At 41.1% G+C, this 27,425-nt stretch overlaps 1 protein-coding gene across 2 annotated transcripts; it reads right to left on the bottom strand.

Moving 5' to 3' along the window:
• Positions 1–1,228: 1,228 nt before the first annotated feature.
• Positions 1,229–26,907, bottom strand: pmela (premelanosome protein a). 2 transcript variants are annotated; one of them, XM_041180390.1, is made up of 12 exons: positions 26,814–26,907; positions 19,427–19,561; positions 17,000–17,146; positions 15,379–15,519; positions 14,873–15,034; positions 11,130–11,561; positions 7,394–8,104; positions 6,869–7,024; positions 5,648–5,753; positions 4,861–5,066; positions 3,333–3,426; positions 1,229–1,452 (listed from the first exon to the last, which is right to left on the bottom strand). In XM_041180390.1, exons 1-12 carry the CDS (start codon positions 26,875–26,877, stop codon positions 1,290–1,292), a joined length of 2,517 nt encoding a protein of 838 aa, XP_041036324.1. In that variant the 5' UTR covers positions 26,878–26,907; the 3' UTR covers positions 1,229–1,289. The 2 variants fall into 2 exon arrangements, with proteins under 2 accessions (XP_041036324.1, XP_041036325.1); XM_041180391.1 differs by having other exon boundaries at positions 3,333–3,420.
• Between the last annotated feature and the right edge of the window lie 518 nt (positions 26,908–27,425).

Genomic DNA, 27,425 nt, shown 5'->3' with positions numbered 1-27,425 from the left:
AAAAAGGACTCGCATTTATATAGTATCTTTCACATCCTCAGGACCTCGCAAAGCGCTTCACAACCAATCAGTTACTTTCGAAGTGTAGTCACTGTTTTATAGGTAAATGCAGCAACCAATTTAGCGCACAGCAAGCTTCCACAAAAACATCAGATGAGATCAGTTAATCTGTTTGTCAGTGATGTTGGTTCAGGAGATAGATGTTGGCCACTGTTCAAATAGTGCCATGGGATATTTTACATTTACCCAAACAGGTGAATAGAGCCTCAGGTTGACATCTTATCTGAAAGGGAACAACTTTGACGCTGCTGCACTGAAGTGTCAGCCTAGATTTTGTGATCCACTCCTAGAAGTGCTTAATGCTTGCCTGTTGTAACTTTCAGTTTCTTTCTCTATCCCCATCTCATTTGGATGGGAAGTCTATTAAAAAAACTTGCATTTACATAGCGCTTTTCACGACCTCAGAATATCCCAAAGTGCTTTACAGCCAATGAAGTACAGTTGAAGTGTAGCCACGATAGTAATGTAGGAAGCACAGCAGCCAATATGCGCACAGCAAACTCACACAAACAGCAATGTGATAAAGACCAGATAATCTGTTTATGTGATGCTGATTGAAGGAGAAATATTGGCCAAGACACCAAAGATAACTTCCCTGCTCTTCTTCAAAATAGTACCATGGGATCCTTTAAGCCCACCTGAGAGAACAGAGGGGGTCTCGGTCTAATGTCTCATCTGAAAGCCAGCACCTCCGATCATGCAGTGCTTCAATACTGCATTGGAGTGTCAGCAACGTTCCCTCTAACTTCTGCTTGCTGTGCGCAACTGGCTTGTTGTACTGCATGGTCCCTTTAAGATGATGCATGACCACACATGCATGCATTTAAATGGTAGTGTCACTTGTGTGCAGCCTGTTTGTTCCTGTGTATTCCCAATTGCTGCACAGCAGCTCACCTTAGAAGGAACATTGAGTGTCAGCCAGATTTCTGTGTTCAACTTGCGGGAATGGAACCTGAACCTGCTGTCTCCTGACTCAGAGTCAAGAGTGCTACCCACTGAGCCACGGCAAGCAAGGTTCAACCAATGGGAAGCAATGTCAAGGTGACAGACAGCCTTGTCGCTTAAAGTCTTATTTATTTGATAGGTCTTGCTATGTCAGGTGTCAACTAACATCCTCTTCCTTCTCCTTCCCTTTCCCTCCCCCATTTAAAAAGGTCCACACGTGCAATTAGGGTTGGTTACATTTTATTAGTAACATGAATCCAATTTCATAATCCATGTGAAATGTCTCAGACGACACACCCATGCAGCAGAGGGCTGTTCTCGCTGACTTTACTCTGTTGACAACCGAACATATTTCTTAGGAAAATGTTCACAGCAGCCCTGTCTGAGATCCACTCAGTATGAATCCTCGAAGGGTCCTGCTGCAGTGGAGCATATTCCTTGTATTTCCTGTTGAATAAGAGACAGTTAGTAAAATGGTTTTAAAGAGAAAGCACCTTCCTCCTCTAATTTGCAATTGTGGAGGAACAGGACAATTTGAACAGACCCTACATGTAAATGCTACCTCATCCTCAACGAATAGGAAATTGTCAGTGAGCAAGATTAAGAATACTTAATAGGTTTGTATACAGTACATGATTTACTTTAAAACTAGAAAATAGGGTTACTAGTGTGAAATATTGTCTTATCAGCCACCTATGTTGATATTCAAACTAACTTGTTTATTTTCATCTCCAGATGAAGTGTGTCCCAGAAAATGTGATTCCCCAGAAATGTTCTTAAAAAATCCTCAACATTTAATTTTCTTAACCCTCTTTCCCACTCCTTTCCACAAAAAAATCTAAAATGTACCAGATTTTGAATGTCAACCAGCCGTGTTTCATATCAACAGTCTTTGGGTTTCAAGGCCCCAAAATTTGGGTTATTTGAAATGAAATGGCAAGTTAGCGCAGGTCTTCAGATTGAGCACTGGGCATGTAACCTGCTTTTAAGATCACATTGTAATTACCTTTATCCATAGTGACGATGGAAAGTTATGCATGTTGTATCCCCAGTCTAAAGGATTCTGGACTTGAGGCCTCTACCATGACCACTTTTGCTGGTTAGGAGGTATGCAATTTGAGCCAGGTAACTTGTCCTTCATATTTCTTCACCTATCCACTATTTTGCCACCTTCTCTGGAGTTATAAGCAAAATCCCTAATTCTCCATAAGAGAATCCTTACTTTTGATGGGCCACTGGGATGTCACCAATCACCCTCTTGGGAGCATGCCACAACTATGGACAGGATTTTACTTTTGTCCGGCAGGCACAGCGGGCAGGCCTGGGACCGGCCGGGAAAGTTAACCCCCGACTGTGAGTTCACGCTGGCTAGCCAATTAACAGCCAGCCAGTGTGAAGCACACGCTGCAACGCTCATTGCTGCTGGGGTGGGGGCAGCAGGAGGTTGAGAGCGGAAGTCTGCGCATGTGCGCAGGAGTGCGTGCTGAAAGCACTGGAGAACTGGAGAAACAAAAATCAAGATTTAAAAGATGATATAAACATGTCCCCACATGCGACAAGAGGGTCATGTTTGAAGTGAAATTGAAGAAACTTTTCCCGCTTTTTTATTTGCTGTTGGAAACCTCATCCAAACGGTTAAGCGGGCAGTGAAAAATATAAATGAATGTATTTTTCACATTTATAGGCCTCTTAATTGTTGGCGGACTCTCACGCACGCCCGGTAACCATGGATCGCGAGAGTGCGCAATGACATCGGGACCCTCACCCGACATCATCCTGCCCCATGTGTGGTTGACCCACCAAAACCGAAGTGCTCCTGTATTTTGCAGGAAAGGTCTACGATGTGGTGAACGCCTTGCAATGCCCACCAGTCGTGAAAGTCTTTGAACAAACGAGTGGATGATACATGTTTGCACTTGATGGCCACCCCCCAGGAGAGAATCTTGGACATGAATCAGCATAATCATGCTTCTTTTTTGAGGACACCTGATATGAAGTAGTTCGAATTAGGCCATATTTAACTATGAATTTAGAAAACAAACTATAAAGTTGCTGAACCTTTGAGTTTTTACACTTCATTTGGTTCTCATGATATAAGTTTCAAAATAGATTACACCACTGTTGTACTGCTGCTCTAGCCTATAGTCTCATTTGATTTCAATTCTGGACAATATTTTCTTCCCTCATCTGTGAGCTTCCTTTAGAGATCTTTTAAATAGTACTGCTTCTGGGTTCAGAAGTCCATAGGAAAAGCCAAATACCTTCCAAAAAGCAAGTCATCCCTGAATTGGGTCCTCTCTTTTATTATGATAGCCGCACACACTAACCTGTAGGTAATGGCTACAGCTCCAATGATACTTGCAATGAGCAACATCCCAACAAGTACCAATGCTTCAGTCGTATTAGGTGTCCCACCTGCAGCTGAGAGAAAAGCCACATTAATCACTCAAAATTACAGTCATTTAGTTCATTCAGATGCAAGGTCAGTGAAGAGGTAGTAGAACTTGAGTTATTTGGTTGCATAAATCTCAAATCACAATTAATAGTTAATTAAATTTTTCATATGTTATGGATGGAGTAGAAAAAATGTACACAACATGTGCAACAGCATGTTTTTTTTTAATTCATTCACAGGATATGGCCAGCATTTATTGCCATCCCTAGTTGCCCTTGAGAAGGTGGTGGTGAACTGTCTTCTTAAACCGCTGCAATCCATGTGGTGTAGGTACACACACAGTGCTGTTAGGAAGGGAGTTCCAGGATTTTGACCCAGTGACAGTGAAGGAACGGTGATATTTTCCAAGTCAGGATGGTGAGTGGCTTGGAGGGGAACTTCCAGGTGGTGGTGTTCCCATGTGTTTGCTGCCCTTGTCCTTCTAGGTGCTAGCGGTCGTGGGTTTGGAAGGTGCTGTCGAAGAAGCCTTGGTGAATTCCCGCAGTGCATCTTGTAGATGGTACACACTGCTGCCACTGTACGCCAGTAGTGGAGGGAGTGAATGTTTGTGGATGTGGTGCCAATCAAGCGGGCTGCTTTGTCCTGGATGGTGTCAAGCTTCTTGAGTGTTGTGGGAGCTGCACTCATCCAAGCAAGTGGGGAGTATTCCATCACACTCCTGACTTGTGCCTTGTAGATGGTGGACAGGCTTTGGAGAGTCAGGTGGTGAGTTACTCGTCACAGGATTCCTAGCCTCTGACCTGCTGTTGCAGCCACAGTATTTATATGGCTGGTCCAGTTCAGTTTATGGTCAATGGTAATCCCCAGGATGTTGATAGTGGGGGATTCAGTGATGGTAATGCCATTGAACATCAAGGGCCGATAGTTGGATTCGCTCTTGTTGGAGATGGTCATTGCCTGACGCTTGCATGGCATGAATGTTACTTGCCACTTGTCAGCCCAAGCCTGGATATTGTCCAGGTCTTGCTGCATTTGGGCATGGACTGCTTCAGTATCTGAGGAGTTGCAAATGGTGCTGAACATTGTGCAGTCATCAGCGAACATCCCCACTTCTGACCTTATGATGGAAGGAAGATCATTGATAAAGCAGCTGAAGATGGTTGGGCCGAGGACACTACCCTGAGGAACTCTTGCAATTATGTCCTGGAGCTGAGATGACTGACCTCCAACAACTTTGACCCCACTTCACCTCATAACTACACTTGGTCTTCACTCCATGATATTAATAGTGCAAACCCAGTAACTTCTCATCTAGCTATATTGACCACCCACGCACTGGAGCAAATAAAAATGCACTCCCAACTCTATTAGTCATGTTCAAGGTAGACTGCACTATCTATTAATATGCCCAAGGGTTTCATTATATTCACTCACTTTGTTACAGAGCTTGACAGACTTACTTGGGTTCACATCAACACGGGCACTAGCAACAGCCAAGCTGACTGCATTTGTCATAGAGACATTTACGCAGTAAGTTCCAGAGGAGTTGAAGAATTGGCGAAGGATAAGCTGACATTCATCAGCAGGCAGCACTTCACTACAGTCAGTTTGCTGAGGATTTATGCAGTCTGCATCCAAGACAACAGTGCAAATTTCACTTGGGAAGCTGGAAAAGAAATGACAGCTTTTAAAATTGTACCTCCTCATCATGCACCTGTTGCTTCATTGTAAAACAATGGCACAACGAGAACAGATTTTAAAGGCAGCTGTCAGAATACCTTGAGTGGTCTACTGACAGTTGGATTGAGAAGATCCAGCCTTCTCTGCATGTAAGAGGTTGAGAAAATGCATTTTCCCCATCAAAGCCACACATGTCCTTGGTCAGAATGCAGGTGTAGAAGGAATGCAGTTGAGATCTATCATTATGCCCAAATGCAAAAATGGAAATTCTTATATAACAAGAACCATACTACTGGCATTTCAAATTGGACAGGTTGTTGGTGGCAGAAATACAGTTAAGACTAATTTTCTTGCCAACTGCACCTTTTAAACATTTTAATTCAACAAATACAAAGCTGGAATATATATCACACTTTAAAGCTCATTGTCCCCACAGCCAGTTAATAGGCTAGTCTAGAGTCTTTCATTTGTTGCCTTCTTGTACCTGTTTACACTGCTCTTGAAAGTACTGAAAGCTATTAGTTTGCGTTAAATAAGAATCATAATCAAAACTCTTATACACCATACCTTCCCTGACAGGTCACCGTGAAATCCACAGCATTTTGCTGCATCTCTGCCACAGAACCTGGCACCACATTCGATATTTGCACGATTTCCACGCTTTCAATGCCCTCTGAAAGAAAGAAAAAGCAAGGCAAACCAGTAATCCAATAATAGCCTATCTCAGCAGCCTTTCCAATCAGATTCCTGGAATACAACACTGATTGACTTGCCTGGTAGCAGAGAGGTCAACAATCCAATTAATCTTAGTTATAGTGATAGGTTTGAGTGCAAGGGCCACCCAACAAAACCAGTAGGCATTAGGGAAACGGCACAAATGTAGGTTTGGGGAACTTGTCCTATGAATAAATCTATTATACAAATGTAAATATCAGTATAATCATGACATTATCAATCCCTTATTGACATGATCCACTGATAGCTCTTTTATTGTTTGCAGCCATTAGGGCTGATCTGTAGTTTGAACCTTCTATACAATTGTACGTTAGAATGGGATCCAGAAGGCACAAACACAATTTACTTATTGCTGTTTGATATAGTGAGTGTATTTCACTGCTTACTTTAATACAAAAGCTTTGTAGCCAAAGGCATGGCAATTACTTAATGCCACTTTTTTAAAAAACTGAAGTGACATTGCTGCTTGTTACTATGCAGAGTTCAGAGTTTTATTGCTCTAAAAGTTGTCTATGTTTGCTCAGACAAAGCATTTCTGCACCTTTTGCTACTCTGTGAGAATTAGATGGACAGCTAGCTATCATATCAAAAAATTCTACCAATAAAGCCAGATAGTCATAGGTAGTCCGATGGCGGAGTGCAGTGATATACCAAAACACCACCAGTGCAAAAAGATATGGGTATGACAAATGGAAAATACTGAGGATACTGGAAATCTGAAGTAAAAACAGTGAATGCTGGAAATACTCAGCAGGTCAGGTGGCATTTGAGGAGAGAGAAACAGAGTTAACATTTCGGGTGGATGACCTTTCTTTAAATTATGGGTCCTTCATGGGACCTTCCCAATTGTAACCAGTTTGTTGTGAAGTAAACAGACAGGTGCCATCCCATAAGGAGTGTGAATGAGAGTGCCTCCCTGAGCAGTTTCAGTACCCCTCAAAGCAATAGAGCACTTCACTTTCTTTAGAATTTATCAGCTGACAGCCTTGGAATAGTTTTGGATAACACAATATCTACTTGTTAGTGGAGATACTATTTGAAGATCTTACTCACGGACAATATTGATGGTGGTACTGAAGGTGCCATAGCGGTAGATAAGGCAATTATCTGCTGGATCTTCAAGAGCCTGTCGCTTCACCAGCATCAGTCCTTCATTGGCGCCCAGAGCAGTTGTCTCACTCTCTGGAATCAACATTGTGGCAGATACAGCTGTAGATTTAGTTAAAGAGCAGCTGATAAACCAATGACATGGCCATTACACTCATACATATACATGTTGTGATCAATTTGCTGAAGGTTCTAGAGAATTTCAAGAGCACAAAACAACACTGCAAGTATTTTCAATGTATTTAAGAAGGAAATCCAAAGTTCCAATAATTTAAAATCTCCAATTTTCCAATTTCCAATTGTACCACGGTATACAATTGGTCTACACAAAAGCAAACATAATTTCAACAAATTTGTTGCAACCGGTTTAGGTCAGTGGAACACGAGATGCAGATTTATACAAAACTGCATTGCAGATTTTCCAAGCAATTAAATAAAATCTCCAAAAAGAATAGCAAATGGAAGACTTACTGGTTGATTGTTCTGAGACAGCAATTGCTGCATTTATAGTTTCATCAGAGGCAGGAGTTGCCAAGGTTATAGCTTGTTCTGAGACAGTGTTTGCCGCATTTATAGTTTCATCAGAGGCAGGGGTTGCTGCAGTTATAGCTTGTTCTGAGACAGTATTTGCTGCATTTATAGCTTCTTCAAAGGCAGGGGTTGCCGCAGTTATAGCTTGTTCTGAGACAGTGTTTGCTGCATTTATAGTTTCATCAGAGGCAGGGGTTACCGCAGTTATAGCTTGTTCTGAGACAATGTTTGCCGCATTTATGGTTTCATCAGAGGCAGGTGTTGCCACAGTTATAGCTTGTTCTGAGACAGTGTTTGCCGCATTTATAGCTTCATCAGAGGCAGGGGTTGCTGCATTTATAGCGTCATCAGAGGCAGGGGTTGCCGCAGTTATAGCTTGTTCTGAGACAGTGTTTGCTGCATTTATAGTTTCATCAGAGGCAGGGGTTGCCGCAGTTATAGCTTGTTCTGAGACAGCAATTGCGGCATTTATTGCATCATCGGAGGCAGGGGTTACAGGACTGATGGTGGAAGAAGGAACTGGAATAGGGTCTCCTGTGGAAGTGGGGATTATGTTTGGCTGCTGCTCAGAAGGTGGTACTGGGGAATCAGACACTGGAGTAGATACAGCTACAGGTTCAACTGTTGCTGGCTGAGAAGGAGCTGTATTTCCTATGAAAAAAATTAAGATGTAGTTCTAAAGTCCATATTCTTTGTCAGATGTACTAGACAGAAATCAAGTTAATTTGAAAGTCAATACTTGAGTATTCAACAAATGTACCTTAACTTGCTAATATTCTATATTCAATCCTTTTTAAAACTGACTAAACTCCCAGTAGTGATATGGGGAGCAAACAATTGAATAAGGAAAGCTGTTATTGTCCATGTTGGGTTTGGAACAGAGTTTTTCCACATGTGAGATAATATCTTGCATTGTTTAATAGTTCAGCTGCTTTTTTATTCATTCACAGAATGGGGGTATCACTAGCAAGGTCAGCATTTATTGCCCATCCCTAATTGCCCTTAAATGTGTGGCTTGTTAGGCCATTTCTGAGGACAATTAAGAGTCAACCACATTGCTGTTAGTCTGAAGTCACATGTAGGCCAGACCAGGTAAGGTCAGCAGATTTCCTTCCTGAAAGGACATGAATGAACCAAATAGGTTTTTACAACAATCAAGTAGTTTCATGGTCACCATTACAGGTACATTACCTCAAATCCAGCAACCTCTGGATTGAGGCCGTGTCGGATTTCAGATATTGCCATATTTCGGGTCAGGCGGTTCAGGCTGTTGGCAATTCAGGTCAAGGCAGGTTGGGTGGGATTAAGGGTCGCTTGGAACGCAGAATAGAGTGGCACGCAAAGCCAATAATTAGTCTGAAGCCACACCAGGCCAATGCAGTGCCTAGCCAAATTGTCCAGGTAAGTTATTTTTTTAAAAGCTTGCTCAATTAAAATTGAAGCATGGAACATTATAAAACTGTCTGGTTTTCAGACAACCAGATTTGAGACACTGTACCTGTACTATTACTAGCTTTTTAATTCCAGATTTATTTAACTAACTAAATTTAAATTCCTTAGCTGCTGTGGTGGGATTTGAACTCCTGCCTCTGGATCATTAGTCTAGGTCTTTGGATTATTAGTCCAGTCATATAACTATTATGCTAGTGTTCCCAGTTAACGTGTTGTTGGGAAATAATTACATCAATTTTAAACTACAACCCATATAATTATAGTGATATTTTAAACACATGTATAACTTTTCTTTCATTTGTAAAGTATGATCCCTAATTCACTGCTCCAATATGCTACAGTACACGTTTTAGTCACACCTACCAGTACTAGTGGTCAAACTGAAAAATGATAATGCTGAGTTCAAATCTGGACAAAAGACTGCAGTGGCTTGAAAGAAGACCGTGTTTGCAATCAACCATTCTATTGTCAGTACATCCAATACCAGCAATGTTTTGTATTGCCAATAAACCATTACCCTGAGGTTTGTAAGTTATAACCATTTGGGAAATGCAGTAGAAAAGCGGAGAGGATATTTATCTGTTGTGGTACAAGAAAAAATGGCATAGAGTACAAGTACCTTAAGTATACAAGTACCCCCCAGATGTTGAATAACCACATAGTTACCAGTTACTCGTGCTCCCCAACCAAGCTACCAAATGAACACTGAGCTAAAGTTATCCATTTACTTTTATTTGGGAAGAGAAAGAAAACAAAGACAGCGAGACAAATTTTGACAAACCACATTCAAATTGTGCTTCCAACTGTCCAAAGACTTTATTTGCAATCATTGCGAAGTCATGTTTATTAGAGTGCTTTTCTCACCATCAAAAAAGCTGAATATGGGGGAAACTCAACAAAAACAGCTTGACTAGAACAGCATCCAGTTTGGCTACATCAGATTACAACCTTTAGCCAGCCAAAAAGATGGCTAGATTTATTTAGAACCCTGAAACATGTCACCATTGCTGAGAGACAAATCTACTTTCTCAAGCAAACATGTTGCACAAAAGTTTGAGCTTATTGTTTGTAGACAGAACTAAGATCATGATCATAAGAAATAGGAGTAGGAGTGGGCCATTCAAGCCTGCCCCACCATTCAATAAGATCATGGCTGATCTGATTGTGGCCTTCACTTTTCTGCCTGTCCCCCATAATCCTTAACTCCCTTGTCGATCAAAAATCTGTCTAACTCAGTCTTGTGTATACTCAATGACCCAGCCTCCACTGCTCTCTGGGGTAGAGAATTCCACAGGTTAATGACCCTCAGTGAGAGGAAATTCCTTCTGACGTAGTGACGATGCTAGTTTTGGAGATAAGTAAAGATAACGCTTCAAAATCCCAACAGATAAATTCCCTACATCTTCTCCATCACTAGGACCATTTACTACTTCCACACCTGTTACATCACCTGTGTCTGCTCTGGTCTCAGCTCATCTGCTGCTAAAACCTTCATTTATACCTCTAGACTCAACTATTTCTAATTCTTTCCTGGCAGGTCTGCAACCCTCCGTAAACTTGTGATCACCCAGTCTTCTGCTGCTCATGTCCCAACTCACACCAAGTCTCATTGACCCATCACCCCTGTGCTCGCTGATTTACATTGGCTCCAAATCTGGCAACCTCAATTTTAAAATGCTCATTCTTGTTTTCAAATCCAGGGCCTCACCCCTCCCTATCTCTGTGACCTCTTCCAGTCCTATAACTCTCCAAGATTTATGCACTCCTCCAATTCTGGCCTCTTGTGCATACCCAATTCTCACCCCTTTAGCATTGACAGTGGTGCCAACAGCTACATGGGCCCAAAGCAGTAGGATTCCTTCTCTAAACCTCTCCGTCTCTCTGTCTTCCTGCAAGATGCTCTTTAAAGCCTGACTCTTTGACCATGTTTTTGTCATCTGGCCTAATATCTCCTTATGTGGCTCAGTGTCAATTTTTGTTTGATAACACTTGTTTGAAGCACCTTGGGACATTTTATGACATTGAGGGTGTTGTATAAATGCAAGTTTTTGTTCATACTTAGCCATTAGAAGAATTTGAATCTAGACATTTTAGAGCCAACATAATGGTTTTCCAGATTACTGTTGCCTTTTCTCAGCTGCAAAAGGCAAATGTGAAAACTAAAAGTGAACTATGAACCATTTCAGCTTCTATCTGAGTGTTTATTATCCTGGATTGCTCCTACCTGTAGTAACCTCCCGTGCAGTAGGCTCGCTATTTACTGAGGAAACAATCAGATCAGGGGTCACAACAGAGGATCCTGTGATAGGTAGAGGTGATGTGGGGTCAGAAGCTACAGTTGAGATCATTGGACTTGAATTCTCAATAGTTGGATTGGCTGTGCTGCACACAGTTGATGGGATGGCAGCCTGGAGGATTACATGTGGTTTGAATGCTCCTGTTGAGAGGTAGGTGTGTGTCACTGTATGGACCCGGGAAATTAGGGTACCACTTCCATCTCCAAAATTCCAGGAGAAGCTGACATCAGCATCTTTTAAATATAGGCTAGGGTCGTGGAGTTTAATTCCAAACAGGATGGCCCGGTTCCGTATGAAACTGTTGTCAGCATCATTGAGATCACTAATCTGTGAAATCTCAACAGAGAATAGAATCTGGTCTGCATGGAGAAAGAAAATCATATTAGCGCAGCATTCAACACAGAAGTTAAAAATTTAATATCAAACAGTCAGGTTAAAAGGCACAAGAATGTTTAGTTTCCAATCCATAAAAACTCACATTGAAAGAAACCATTCTGTCAGATGTTGTAGAACAATTTACTTGCGAACTTCATTAAAAGTTTTTACATGAAAACCATACTTTTAAACCAAACCCACATTGACTCAGACTTTACTGGACACTAAGAACAATTATAATCCTAGGAACATAACAATGGTACTCCTTCACCTCTGGATAACAGTGGGGGGGGGATGGGAAAAGGGATTTTATTTCATCATCCCCAACCCTGAGTGAAATACAAGTTATATACATAGGTCCCAAAAGAAAGGTGATTCTTTGTGAAGAATCCACATATCAGTGTCAAGGGACATAATACTTAGGGTTCAAGTATATGATTAAGAACTGATGGAAACGTAAAGACTGATTTTCCACCACCAGTGCAATGAAGTCTTTTTGCAGAATTGCTGGATCAACCAGCTTAACAGTGAATTGACTGCTCCCACTTTTCCATTTCAGTTTGCTTGTACAATTATTCATAACTGACAATGTAGCTTTGACCTTGTGCAGGGAGCAAGTCTAATTTGGGAAACTGAAAAGCTGGCCAGCGGCTACAAACAAGGATGCGCACATTTAACAGTAAGTAGCTGCATATGGGGCCAAATATTTGTTTCAGCTTCAGAGTGGATTTTAGATATTGGTTAGCCTCGTCCAAGATTGGAGATGGGGAGGGAGTATTAGCAAAGTGGTTGGTATAAATTAAATGAAAGGAGGCAGAATCCTACAGGCTCCTAGCTTGTATAACAGTCATCTTAAAACTGGTTTGCATTGTGTTCAACTTATAAATCTACCAGGACTGTCTGCCTAGCATTTCCTAAAGGAAACAGTTTAAAGATCAAAGTGGGATCTTGGGCATATATACGTTTCAGAACTGCCTGCTCCTAATGCAGCTTAGCACACCAGGCCATGGGACAGAGTTGAATACTCCACAAATAGCCAAATTCAAATAAAAATTACTTTGCGTCACAAACATTGGTCCAAGTGTAACACCACAGATAGGAGAGGAACCAGACTGGAGATGTTTTTATTGTTCTGAAACAAGGACTTTGAGTTTAAGTAAATTATTATATTCTAATGCTGTGTTTGCTCTTGCTTCTAACTTTCTTTCCTAATTTCCTAGTTTGAATCAACTGTTTGGCCAGAATATTAATTGTCATTCAGGCAGCAGGAGAATAGGAGGCATCTCATATCATTTTTATTTCCAGTGAGTTTATCAGCAGTATAAGTGCTCTTTTGTTTATTCTGAGCACACAGTATCAAAAACCTTGCACACAAGGCCAGGCTTCAGTTGACCTTTGTGTGAAAAAGTTCTGATGAAGAGTCATACGGACTCGAAACGTTAACTCTGTCTTCTTCTCCACAGATGCTGTCAGACCTGAGGAGTTTTTCCAGCAATTTTTGTTTGTGTGTGTGAAAAAGTGCTTCCTGATTTCACTCCTGAATAGCTTGGCTCTAATTATAAAATTATGCCCTCTTGTTCTTGATTTCTCTGCCAGAGGAAATAGTTTCTCTGTGTCTGCCCTGTTGAATTCCTTTGTAATTTTAATGACTGCAATTAGATCATCCCTAAACCTTTTAAACTCAAGGTCTGTCCTCATAATTTAACCCACCTTTAAGGCCTGGTATTATTCTGTTGAATCTATAAGTCATTAATATGTATGGTGAAAACTTGAGACACCAGTGCAGATCCCTGGTGAACATTATTTGTCACATTCCATCATGTTCCTTTGTGCCTCCTACTCTGTCTCCTACTTGCAACCAATTGCTCACCCGTTTCACACAGTTACTAACAATTCTGTGCACATTTATTTTTGCTAATCGCTTGTGCAGAACTTTACCAAATGCCTTCTAGATGTCCATATAAAAAACATTCATAGACACTCACCTACCTACCATACTACTGACCTCCTCAAAAAGTTCATCTAGGTTAGTCAGGCATGACATATTGTTCACAAATCCATGGTGACTCTCTTTGATCAGTTTATACTTGTCCAAATGCTCAGTCACTCTGTCTCTGATGATGGATTCCAGTGATAAATTTCAGTAACTTCCCTACAACTGACAGGTCTGTAGTTACTTGGTTTTTCCCTCCCTCTTTCTTAAGTAAGAGAGTGACATTTGCAATTTTCCAATTCTAAAAGCACAATTCCTGAATCAAGAGCACTATGGAAAACTATGACTAACGCTATTTTCTCACCAATTTCTTTTAATTTATGGGGTGGAAGCCATTTGGTCTTGGAAATTTATCTATCCTATGATTTTTTTCCATTCCCTTTTTAAAATTTATATTATTAGATCTACTAAGTTTTTTCCCGTGACTTATTTTTTAGGGGATCCCTTGTACTGCTGGTATTTTGTCCTCTGTATTTGATTGCACACTAAAGAAAAAGTACTCACTTAACAAACTTGCCATTTCCTTATTGTCTATTATCATCTTGCCTGCATCTATTTTTAAAGGGCCCATAATTTCCTTTATCATTATTTCTCTTAACATAGTTATAAAAACTTTTGCTGTTAGCTTTGATATCCCTTGCAATTTTTTTTTGCCCCATATTACTTTCTCTGTATCCTTCTTGTTTTTGTAGCTATCCTACTCTTTTTTTAAAATTCATTCTGGGGTTTTGGGGGGGGGTGTTGGTGGTGTTGGGCTTTATTGGAAAGGCCAGCATTTATTGCCAATCCCTAGTTGTTCTCAAGAAGGTGGTGATGGGCCTTCTTTTTAAACCCCTCCATTCCATATGAAGGCATACTACAATGCTATTAGGTAGGGAGTTGTAGGATGTTGACCAGCAACGATGAAGGAATGGCAATATATTTCCATGTTAGGTGGTGTGAAATTTGGAAGATGACTTGTGATAACTTGTTCCCATGCACCTGCTGCCCTTGTCCGTTTAGGTGGTGTGGATTCTTGGTTTAGTCTACTAGATTTCCAATTTTCCTTATCTCCTACCTCATTTGTTGACCATGGTTGGTCAACTACACAAGTAGAGCCATTGCCTATTAGGAGCATGTACTGGTTTTGTCTTGCACCAAATATTCCTTTGAATACTTCCCACTGTATGTCTGTACAAACTTCCAAGAGCTTCTATGGCTGAAAATGGATGTGTGCCTATTGAATTTCCAACAGCTAACTTTCAAATATAAATAAACCACGTTCTTTGTCAAATAATTTCAGTATCCAATCCAGCCTCTTACCTGTGATTGTAAACTGCGAATAAGCTTTTCCAATTGGAATGAATTTCTGACGTCCACGATAATGATACACAGTTACTTCCATGGTATAAGAACCTAATGGAACATCTGCTGTGTCAATAGCCACCAGAGAGGAAGGACCATCCACGACCTGCTGGTACTTCCCTGGAAGACAAGTCAAAAAAACACTAGTATACCAATTCCTTATGACATGCCACACATGATTTACCCAACCATCAATTTCAAAGATCTTGAGCAGTTCATTCTTCCTACCTTACCAATGAAAGTTCCAACAAACTTCCTTTATCAAAAAACATTTATGTTACCAAACAGTGATCAGCCTAGTGATTAATTAAAAATCATGTAATGCATAATCTAGCCTCAGCTTCACTGCACTGCATGTGCAGAATTCATCTCAAATGCCCAACCTTCCTTGCTGTCCTGTTATATTACAGAAATGGAGCTGGGATAATCCCTTCTTAAAAAGCCAAGTTAAATCATTCATATACCCAGTGTTTGCCACACAAAGATAAATTTGGATCCTTTCTTCTTAGCAATCCTTGGAAAGGGTCTTCCATCTGGAAACACCTCATCACTGTTCTGCCATGTATCATTGGGATACACTGACTCACCAGCAGTTACTTGTGTACCTATAGGATACAAACAGACAAGTTCATATGCCTCACACATAAGATAGTGCTAAAAATGATATCTTCATACAATGAATGGGATTTTCCACATCAGCATTCCTGAAGCACACAGGGAATGCATAGCAGGAAATTTCCAGCCCATGCTTTTCCAACCATTTGTTTTAATAGCCTGAAAATCATAAGCTGGGAAGGAGATGGAATTTCCTGATATGCATTCCTCATGTGCAGCAGGAACACTGAAGCAGAAAATCCCAGCTGCTTGAGCTGAGTTGATAAGAATTGTATCCACACCATAATTGGCATGAAATCCTTGAATTTGGGAGTTTAGTCCTTGGTGTCTTAGAGATATATTTTGACAGATAGCTTTCTCCCATGGAAATAAAACACTTAACCTTTATGTGGCCAGCAACTAGATAACAGATTGGAAGCTAAATGTCATGGATGTCCATGTAACTCTTCTGCTAGTAACTCACTTCCCATTTAATTGGTGAATAAAACCTTGAAAAAAAACATTAACACACAGAAAAGGCAATCCGAACTTTTAAGTATGAACTTCAGATAACTAATTTAAAAGATAGACTTTGCACTCTCAAATGGAACAGTTTTACAGCTGAACTATGTGTTCCTGTTCCTGGAGAGATTTGGAATGTGCTGAAGTATCCAAAGTTGAAACTTGGAGCAATAAAATTTAAAGCAAATAGGAACATCAGAACAGGAATGTGACATTCAGCCCGTTGAGCCTACTCCGTCATTCCATTAGATAATGGCTGATCTGTATTTTAACTACATGTACTTGTCATGATTCCATTTAATAACTTTGCCTAACAAAAATCTATAAATTTTAGTTTTAACATTTTCAATTAACCGCCCCCCACTCCCCAGCCTCAACCAGCTTTTACAGGGAGTTTCCAGATTTCCACCACCCTTCCTGTGGAGAAATGCTTCTGGACATCACCCAGCCTAGATCTAATTTTAAGTTTATCCTCCCTTGTTCTGGACTCCCCCACCAGAACAAATAGTTTCTGTCTATCTACCTTATCAAATGCTTAAATCATGTTAAGCACCTCAGTTAGATCACACTTCAATCTTCTATACACCTGGGAATACAAGCCTTAACTATGCAACCTCTCCTCATAATGTAACCCTTTTAGCTTTCGTATCATTCTAGTGACTTTGCACCTAAGTCTTGTTTCCCATCTACAATCTGCAACCAAAGATTGCTGGCAACTAATCACCATATTGTTGTTTACTTTGTAGTCTCTGACTATTTTTAAACTTGGGGATTTTCTGCACTTTGGGTCTTACCCCTTCATTTTCCATACTCAAAGGAACACAAGCCTAGCCTACGCAACCTGTCCTCATAATTTAAGTCCTCATATCATTCTGAATAGCTAAGCCATTCCAAATCCTGTCAATGTTCAAAATGCTGCTGGTCACCATCAGTTCCTAGGTGAAAGGTTACTACCCTTTTCATCCTTACCATTCAAAGTACAGTTTTCAGCCCAAACGATCTCTCCATCAGACTGGATGGTCTGATTATGAGGGAATTTCAAGTTAATGTAGAATGTGGCTTTAGCACCAGTTAAGGTGGGGGCATCATTGTTAACTTCAAGTGAAATTGGTCCTCCTGTGAATGAGAAAAAAAATGAGTGTGCAGCACTTAAGCATTTAGATTATTAAAAGGTGAGCCTGTAAGTCGTCCACAGACCTTGGTTACTTATCCCTAGACCAAGAAGTAGCTGTTCTCCAGACTTAATGCAAACAGAATGAATAGTATCCTATTAGGATCTTAATCTTCATGGCATGAATTTTTCCCTCATCGGGTGTCCACGATTGGCGGGCCCAGAAGCAGACGCGAAATGCACTTCTGCCTGCGATCGGCCCCTGACTGCGATCTTCCGTTGGCTGGCCAATTAACAGCCAGCCAGCACGAAACACACCCGGGGAAAGGCTCAGCACTGCTGTTGGGGGTGGGAAGAGGGCGAGCACTGACGGCACTGTGGGTGCTGGTGAGTGCTTCCAGTGATGCCTCAGGCAGCTGCAGACCTCCAAATAATAAAAGAAAGCCCAAAAATGCTGTAAAAAAATGTCCAAGCAGTACCTGAAAGCATACCTCATTAAAAAACAGTCCCCAGGTATTTCTTTTTATTTTAAATCCTAACGGAGATTTCATCCCACCCTTGGATGAGGTTTCATCAAAAATGTAAAGCCCGCCTGGCTGATTGGCCCATCCGCCAACCATAATGTTGGAAAGGCCGCAAAAAATTGCTGACAATTGGTTCTGTTAATGGGCTCAATTGCCCGCTTAATTGTTGGTGGGCACTCTTCTGTCTATTGCACGCGCCTGCTGAGCGAAATATCGCGTGAGTGGACGATGACATCGGGACGCTCGTCCGATGTCATCTTGCATGATTTCACACCTGTTTGGGTTGGGCGCACGCCCGCCTGCAGGATGTAAAATTCTGGCCCATGATAAGGTTAATCCATGAGTTCAAGGCAGTTTCAGCAAGTGCTCAAGAAATTAATTAAATATCAGTGTCCATATTTGTCTCCTTCAGAACTAATATTCGGGATTGTGCATGGGTTAAGTTCAACACCTAGTTGTTAGAATACTTCAGACTGATCTTGGAATTGTTTGCATACATACAAATGAACTTAATTCCCCATCAGTTCTTTATTAAAAAAACAACAGTAGACCCTTCTTTGCACAGATCCCTGAATCCATCCCTCTGATACGTAAGAACACAGATCAGGGAAGATGTTGCAGCTGCAGGATGAGTTTTGGAATGTCTACATCAATATAGAAACTTGACAGTAGTATTAAAAATGTATAATAAATCTTCTAGGGATCTGTGGTGTATTAAAAATGGTTCATGGTCTGAGGATTCCAAAGCTACTGCACCAGTAGGTAGTATTGTCAACGTAACATTACATTACAAATAGAGAATGTGGGGCACTAACTGTGGCCTACATGCGAATTCCTATATTCCTGGCAACCCAGGTACCTAATTCCTATTTGTTTTTGTGTTTCTTATTCACTGGTTTGTCATTTTTGAAATTTGTACACTAGGAAGTCTGGAAAGGGCTGTTTTTAGGTGCTGTTACCTCGTTGATATTTAACTCTAAATCAGGACATCAAGATCTATTAGTGTGAACAGCCTGAGATATTAACAACTTGCATTTGTATAGTACCTTTAACATAGTAAAATGTCCCAAGGCACTTCACAGTAACATTATCAAACCAACTTTGCCACCAAGCCACATAAGGAGATGTTAGGAGAGATGACCAAAAATTTGATCAAAGAGGTAGGTTTTAAGGAGGCAAGAAGAGGCATAAAGAGGCAGGGAGGGTTAGAGAGGGAATTCCAGAGCTTAAAGGCCTAAACATCTGATGGCACAGCCATCATTTATGGGATGAAGGAAACGGGGTATGCACAAGAGGGCAGAGTTCTTGGAGGGTTGTAGGGCTGAAGAAGGCTACAGAGATGAGGAGGAGTGACAGTGATCGGGAAGGAGAGAGGGGGAGCACAATGGAAAGGGAATTCAAATGAGTAAGGATGGAGGGATTGAGGGTTGGAAAAACCAGTCATTGGGCAAGAAAAATACATTCAGTGGGTTGGGGATGGAAAAATGCAAAGGGGAATATAAAAGGAGAAATGAAGTGGACTGAGATAGCATATCTTACATAATGGCTTTTCTAGCATTTTGATAAGGCTTGGTTTGATTTAGGACTAAAGGAACTCTGTTGTGCAGAGAATTACACTGGGTTCCTCTAGGTCCTGGAAGGGAATAATTCATGAAATTCTGATGTGTTCAGGCAAACTTAACCTGAGTATTCCAGTATCTACTAAGTTTCGCAAATCGGTATAATTCGAAGATGTAATGTACTCCAGTCTCACATTCTCACCTTTCCAACAGTCATGCCACCTGGAGTCCCCAGCCTTCCAAATTGGATAAAGGTCAGAATTCCAGGACCTGTAGCCAGTTACCCGTCTAGGAGAAGAGTTCTCTTTGTTCCTTCTGCGTCCATCATTAGGAGACCCTGTCAAAAGACCAAACCACAAAAAGGCATTCAAGCCACAGTATTCTGTACTGCTCAACTTTACAATTTAACTTAGAAGAAAAAGACCAGGGTCCATTTTGTTTGCCTTCGACCATCCTGGTTGTCATATGATCCAACAATAATGGAATTATTGACTAATAATAGCAATCATTCTCTATCAATTAGTTTACAACAAACTCAGACCAGAGGCAAGGAAAATCTTTCTGAAATTCACCCACCCCCCATAATAGCACACAGAATCCAAATATTGCTTTTTTTGATGAAGTGACCCATGGATAATTTTAATTTGAAATTGTTCTGCATTGGCAAAGGATTTTCTTTTGATTATTTTAATTCTTTCTCAGCTCAAAGGATGTTAGTTCTCATAGCTTATGTGTTTAGGTTTTTTGCCTGAAGAAGCATCAGGCTGTTTGGTTTGAGGCATGTGATAGATTTCATCTCCACACATTGTGATGCAGTGAGATCCCTACTGAGAACATCCACATCACATGCCTGCCAAAATCTTCAATCTCGTGCATGTGACGGTCAGCTGAGGAACCTAATCCCTGCCTGTTAAAGAGAGGTTAATGAGGGCCTCAGACCAAATACCAAGCAAGTTTGTACCTTTTTTTTTAGATACTTATACAATTACACTTCACATTTAGTCATGCTCTATAGTGCCAGGATACAGGTTCCTAGGATAGCTGTTAGATTATTGTCAACAAAAGCTGCAAAGTCAGGTTGGTTTCAAGGTTGTTCTTTGCCCTACACCATTATTTTCTATTCTGGGGTTGAATACATAGAACACAGCCTACATATTAAATTGGAACTTCTGACATTTGTATTCTCCAGGTCTCCTATAACAACTACAAAATGAAATGCTACCAAAATCACTCCAAATTAAGGATGTTCCAGTGATACCTTGGGGCCAAACATTCTGGTCAGTAAGTATAATGAACTATTAGAGATTGTCATGTGGAGGGAATTGAGGCAGAAAACACCCACAGACTCTGGCAGTGAACTTTTGTGAGTCATAGAAATGCCAGGAAAATGACGTCAATGCCATTAATGCCGTTTCTCCGAGGTCTTCCAGCTCTTCCACCAACATCATGGCGGGACAACTGGGAGAACCTGGTGGAAGTTCCCTCCCAATGGCTGGGATTTTCCGCGCCTGCTAGCACCGGGCGTGAGTGGACAATATGGCAAGAAGGCCAAAGGTTGGTTTCACGATGTCGTGAAACCAGTTTGCGATTGTCCGCTCCTTCCGCGATGGCGGGCCACGTTCCCCACTATCGGATATCAGGAATCTCATTGTGATGCATCAGCATATAAGGCCAGCCCACTGGACTCCCCCCCTCCCTCCCCCCTCCGCTGGATCGTCCGCCCGCATCAGCAGGAAAACACGCCGATGTGTTTCACAACAACACATATAAGGTGTTCGTTTGGTGAGCTGCACTTTGCTCGGGACTTCAAAGTTTGTTTGCCTACCTTGCTTCGGTCAGCACTCGCAGTCATCAGTGCCAGGCTTCACAGACAGCACCACATCACTTTTAGGGGAGCTCACGGGTAGCTCTCTACCTACCAGATTAGCTCTATGTGGGTGGCTTTTCAACAGCTGCAGGGCAAGGTCTTGCTTTGGGAAGGGGGAGAAGTGTCCTCAGGCAAGGGAAGATGCTGCAGGACAAGAGCTGTACTGGGGAAGGAGGGTATCCCAGGGTGAGTGTGGGGGAACATGTTGATCTGTGCAAGTGGCCTCAAGATGGTGAGAAATGGGGAGGCAGTCTCCAGAGGAGATGAGACCAGATGGGCATGACAGGGAATGTGTGTGAGAATAGGTGGTGATGTCCCTTGAGCTGGCAGTGAGTGAGATGCCAGTGAATGCGTGATGGGCTTGAGTGTGTGAGTTTAGAGTGATGAGATGATGAGATGGTTGCCATACCCTGGCTGCATGGATGAAATCATTCATCCTCTATCTGCATTGGATGGCCAACCTCTTCTGTGCAGCATTGGCACTGATCACCACTGCCATCGCCTACCAAGCTGGAGTGGTAATGTAGCTGCCCCTCCTGCGGCTGGAGCAGGGGTAAAGGTAAACAGCGGGTCGCCACGGCATCCAAAAGGCTGCAGTCTTCTTGCCTTTCGGTTCCATGTCTTCTTTTCTGCAGTCCTGGGCTGGAAGCACTGAGCGCAGCTGTACTTTAAGTGTGGTACCTGGAGTGATGACGTGGCGAGGTGACAGCATGGCAGGTGAAATGGAGCCGGCCTGCCATCAAAAAGGCATTAACCCAGGGATGCATAATTAATGTGGCAGGTTTGGGATGATACGGCGAGAAAAGCCGCCATTGAGGCCTTCGGTTAAAACATCGTTTTACCCACCCACTACCGCACTTATTGCAAATCCGGGACGAATCCACCCAACATGTCTGTGTTTAACACATATCTGATGATTCTGGGCACCAGAGGTGGCTCGTTAAGTGCCTTGGCCAGAGTGGTCAGACCACAAATCACTGCAGAATGGCTGACATTAGAATAGAAAAGTTTTAAAGTAAACCGTACGCAAGACTGCAATTTGCAGCCAAAAGACCATTTGCAAAACTGCCTGCTTTTCAGATTGTGTTTTTTACCCTTTTAAATTTCTTCTTGGGGTGCCGAGAGCTCCACCCCCCCTCCCCCACACCTCTGCATTGCATGCTTTTAAAGACATTGCACATACGTGAAAGGCCTGTAACCATAGTGACAAGCTGGCTTGGTTAGGCATATATAACATGCGCCTCATCTGCGAAACAAGATCAGTAGCCAGTATGACCTAGCACATTTAGAAATAAGCATTTTTATGGTTGTTAAAGCCTTGCTCTGGGCCATTGAAGGAGAACTTGTGCACAATTCTGCACTCTTGGGCTGTCAAAAAATATTTAACAGTAGGTAATACCTAGTGACAAGTAGTTTAACAAAGAGGAAGATTTTACATCGGTATGTAAGTGGAGGAGTTTTCTTTTCCATTCCATAAGTGCACTGGCTTATGCCAGTTTTTTTGTGTGGTGACAGCAAATGGAGAAGAAGTACACAAAATATATGATTTGCACTAAGACCTACCCTGGCAGCAGGTCTACTGCTTATGCTAGCTTAGCCCCCTTGTTAGTACTTTCCCCTCCAAATTAGAGGGTTGTGGTTTCAAGTCCCACTCCAGCTTGAAGCTAGTTTGATATTTGAGTGCAGTGCTGCATTTTTGTCGATGCAGTCTTTCAGTTAACCTAAGATCCTGGTATATAAGATTTTGGGCACTGTGCCCCTTATTCCTTCCTCAAGCACCACTCAAAAAAAACTTATTCATCTTATATGTCTTTTGTGAACTACAAATTGCTGCATTTACCTGTATAACAGCACTTCAAAAGTGAATCACTGGCTGTGAAGCACTTTGGGACATCCTAAGGATGTGAAAGTTGCTATATAAATGCATATTCTTTCTACTATTGCAGCAAAGTGTAAACGGCATGCAACCAAAGCTGGAAATAACTCATATCAATTCCTGTGACCCAGGCAGAGTACACGATGCTTTCATTTTGAGGCAATCAAACATGTTGGACCTCTGAAGAAGGAAGGAAATCTGGCTGTGTGGAAATATAGGTGACTATGACTGATGATGCTGTACATTCTCATTTTTCTTTTATTTATTTGTTCATGGGATGTGGGTGTCGCTGGCTGGGCCAGCATTTATTGCCCATCCCTAATTTCCCTTGAGAAGGTGGTGATGAGCTGGCTTCTTGAACCGCTGCAGCCCATGTGGTGTAGGTACACCCACAGTGCAGTTAGGGAGGGAGTTCCAGGATTTTAACCCAGTGACAGTGAAGGAACAGCGATATATTTCCAAGTCATTTAGGATGACAAAGAAAGAAGGGAAATAACATTTATATAGTGTTTTTCATGACCTCAGGATGTCCCAAAGTGCTTCACAGCCAGGGAGATGGTTTTGAAGTGTAGTAATTGCTGTAACTGTAGGGGATTTGCACAAGCAAGCTCCCACAAACAACCAGATATAAACGACCAGATAATTATTTTTAGAGTTGTTGATTGAGGGATAATTTTTTGCCAGGACATTGTGTTAGAGATATTGCTACTCTGGAATTAATTTAATTTTTACTTAGTCATAGCTTTAAATCTCCGACCCATTTTCACAGGTAGGCTGGAAGTCTCTAAGTCTGCATCGGTAACAGCTAGTTGATAAAACTGAGAGACATTGGTCACCTGTGTCAAAAATGTTGAACTCATAAAGCTTTAAAACTGACATTCATACCGTTAGCAATGGGACTATTTCAGCAAGGAATGAGAAAGATGTTTAGGTTTAACTGGTCACACATCAGCTGAATGTGAATTTGATATTGTTTACTGTCTCATTAAATATAGGTTTTAAAGGGTCTCCAAAATAAGGGAGATTACAGGCAGTTTACTAAATATGGACTTTCTCACTATATTCTTCGAGAAATTTCTAAAGACTTTCTGCACTTTATTAATATGTGCTGATGGTTGTTTGATAATTTGTACACCTTTCTAATGTGCTAATGGTAGTTTCTGACACTGTATCCGATTATCACTTCACTCTTCCTTGGCAATTAATTCCTATTTTTTTAACTATTAAGGACAGCAGTAGCATTCCAAACTTACAAGATAATTAGTACGGTAAACTTATGAAGTCCAGACTCTTTAATTCTTATACCTGCAAAAAAGTTGATGTGTATGGAGATAAATGGAACTAAAGTGGCTCCTCCAATGACTTAGATGCACAGCTCAGCAAGGTACTGAGATTCATAAAATTAGGACTCAGATTTGATCCCTGTTCAGTGTTGAGTGATCTGATTTCACCCAAAGTGGCAGTAGGCACGCTACAAGAAGCCTCAGTGACCCTGGAGGTAGTCTCCCCTCACCCAGCAATGTTTGTGGGCATCAGCAGAGGGGAGATTGAACCTAACTGATTTCTCTTCCTCACCTAATCCTCACCCCGCTTCTAATCTCCACTGAAATTCTCTGTCAAATACTTTCACATGTAACAATTGACATTTAGGTTGGGTAGCAGATGGCTGCCAGTGCCTCTTGAAACTAAGCCAGCAAGAGGCCGGTACCTTCAGAAGAGGGAAGAAAATTGGGAAGAGCCTAAGGACGAAAACAGATGAACCATCAAAGCCTTTGGAGGGAGAAAGAGCAGGAGAGGGGAAAAAAAGGGAAAGAGAGGGGAAAGGAGAGTGTAAAAGAGGTAAGGGATTAAAGTAGGGTGGGGTGGTGTGGTGAAAAAGGGAGGGGGAGTAAAAAAGGTTGCTAGAAAAGGGAGGGGGGGAATGGAGGAAGGAAAAGAAAGGAGTAAAAAGAAGAGAAGAATCAAGAAAAAAGGGGGATCAAGCAGGGTGGTAGGAAGTTAAAAATGGGGAGGGAGGGAAGAAGAAGAGAAAAAAGAAGAGGAAGAGAGGACAAGATAAAGAGAGACACATACATATGCGGATGCTGGGGTTGCCTTTAACAATGCTGTTGTATAAATGGCAGTTAGAAATTGTACTAAATGAACTTCGAGTGACTTTTACAATCCCTGTGGACATGTAAATGATCTTGATTTAACACCATCCACAGCAGAGCAGCAACTCAATGGCATCAGGAAGATTTCCTCTGTTCGGTATTTAGTGAAAATATTCAAAAGGTCCTTGGTACAAGTGTTTAAGGCCTCACTACAAATAAGGAACAGAGAAAACGATTTTCTGTTACCACCTAACCCAAGAGAAAACAAACCTGCACCCTCACCCCTTGGTGCACCGCATTGGGGTTGCATTATTCTACATTACTCCACAGAACTACATCTCCAAGACGGAGAAGTCATATGATTAAGAACGCAAATATGTACCAAACTGTTGTATTTCAATATTAGGGGTTTTACTCTGTGTGAATAATCCATTTGCTTTCTCATTTTTAATTTACAATAACTCAGTCCGTTTGACACTTTATGACTGTGATAACTTTTTCTAAGAAATTTTACTTCAGAGAAATCTTTTCACCTTGATGGTTGCACCTGTGGTCCAGACATGAAGGGCTAAATTAGTCAACTAGTACCTTTTTGACAAATTAACAATTTTGCTACATCCAGTTGAACATAGCACTTGTTTTCTACTGCTACCAAAAAGCAATCTGTACCAGAGAAAAGGAAAATCATAAACTTTCAACAGTTTAACTGAACACAGAAACAAAAACACAAACTTCCGACATGTAAAAGGTTAGATTTACTGTGATCTCTTTTACATTTCCTATATTACAAGAGTGACTACACTTCAAAACTGTGTTGGCTGTAAAGTACTTTGGGATGTCCTGAGGGCATGAAAGGCATGATATAAATGTAAGTTTTCCTTTTTCTTAGTCACTGACTACTATTTTAAATTTGAACAAGCACATAATTAACTTTCTTTTTGCCCTGCTAGTCTTATCCTTTGGAAGTTTAAAATACTAGCAAACAAATTTCTACTAAATTGTGACAACTCACAGTAAACAAAATTTTGTATCAGAGCCTGGAGCCTTGGTGGATGAAAGTCACTTTTAGTTAATGGCTACAGAAGAGATTTAACTAATTAATTCTATACCTTGGGACCACAAGTCTAAACTCCCAGAAAGCTATATTTAGCAATTAAAGTTGATGTAAGTGTCATCTGATCCGTAGCTAATTTACACTGGAGCAATTCAACTGACTGCAGCAATTGGAGCTGTGAAACTAACAGTTTAAAAACAGTACAGTACCAACACCTGTAAGCTGTTAAAAATGCTCCTTTGCATATCACCTGCCAAAACAGGCTGCAAGTCTAATGACAATTATATAACAGGAGAGAGGAATATCCTGAATTAAAAAAAACATTCTTAATAATATCAGCAATCCATAAAACCCTAAAAGCATCCTTAAACCATCTTGGATATAAAAAATATCTATATTCCAATCCTGGCTGTGGAAAAAAACAATATTTGTACATATAGTACTTCTTGTTTTAATAAAATTTCCCTTTTTAGTCCTAGGAAAAAATCTGTATTGTAATTAGAGATTAAACTAGAAAACAGCTTTCACTCCAGGAACGTGTAACTGTTCTGTTTCCCCAGTTGAAAACAGGAGTTTTAGAATTGCCCAGTGTCAGACAATTAGCGGTACAAATAGTAATATAATTTATTGCAGAAGACATTACATGTTGTACTGTTAAATGTTAAAAATTATAATTCTATTTAAGCACATTGAACTTACAGCTGGCAACCATAGGAGCAGCATAAATGATGAAAGTCAAGAGCAACAGCAAATCGCTCCACATCTTTTTCTTTCTTCTTCCTTCTTCCTTGCACAAACTTCAGAGACGAAGAGATCGAATCTTATATAGAAGCCGCTTTTACGTAAGTTGAAACCATCAAATGAATGTAAAGCCAGCCTACTTTTGTGACATCAGTGAGGAAAACTACAACAAATTTAACCTGTTGCGAGCTGCTGGATAAATACATAGGTACTGAATACTTGTCTCCAGGCATGGTCATTTTGAGCTTGCCTTTAAGAGATGTAATTTCATCCAGATTGCATACTGTCAATTGCCTTTCACTATATGCTGCACAGCTTCTGTCATCCAAGTGACCAATATTTGCCTCTACACTCATGGTGGTTAATAATGTTCAGTAATTGCAGTTTTGTGTTCTTGTGTATGCTCCCTCTTTCTTTGTTTGTCCTACTATCCCTGACTCTTATTCTCTTTTTCTATGTCTGTTTCTCTCTTTTCCCCTCTCTCTCTTTGATTCTGTCTCACTGTCTCTGTCTGCATGTTTCTCTCTCTCTTTATTGTATAGAACTATTGATGTTTATCGCACAGAAAGA

The sequence above is a fragment of the Carcharodon carcharias genome, chromosome X (assembly GCF_017639515.1).
Source record: "Carcharodon carcharias isolate sCarCar2 chromosome X, sCarCar2.pri, whole genome shotgun sequence".
NCBI classification, from domain to species: Eukaryota; Metazoa; Chordata; class Chondrichthyes; order Lamniformes; family Lamnidae; genus Carcharodon; species Carcharodon carcharias.
Note: the sequence above shows the minus strand (reverse complement) of the source record. Positions and strands in the feature narration are given on the sequence as shown.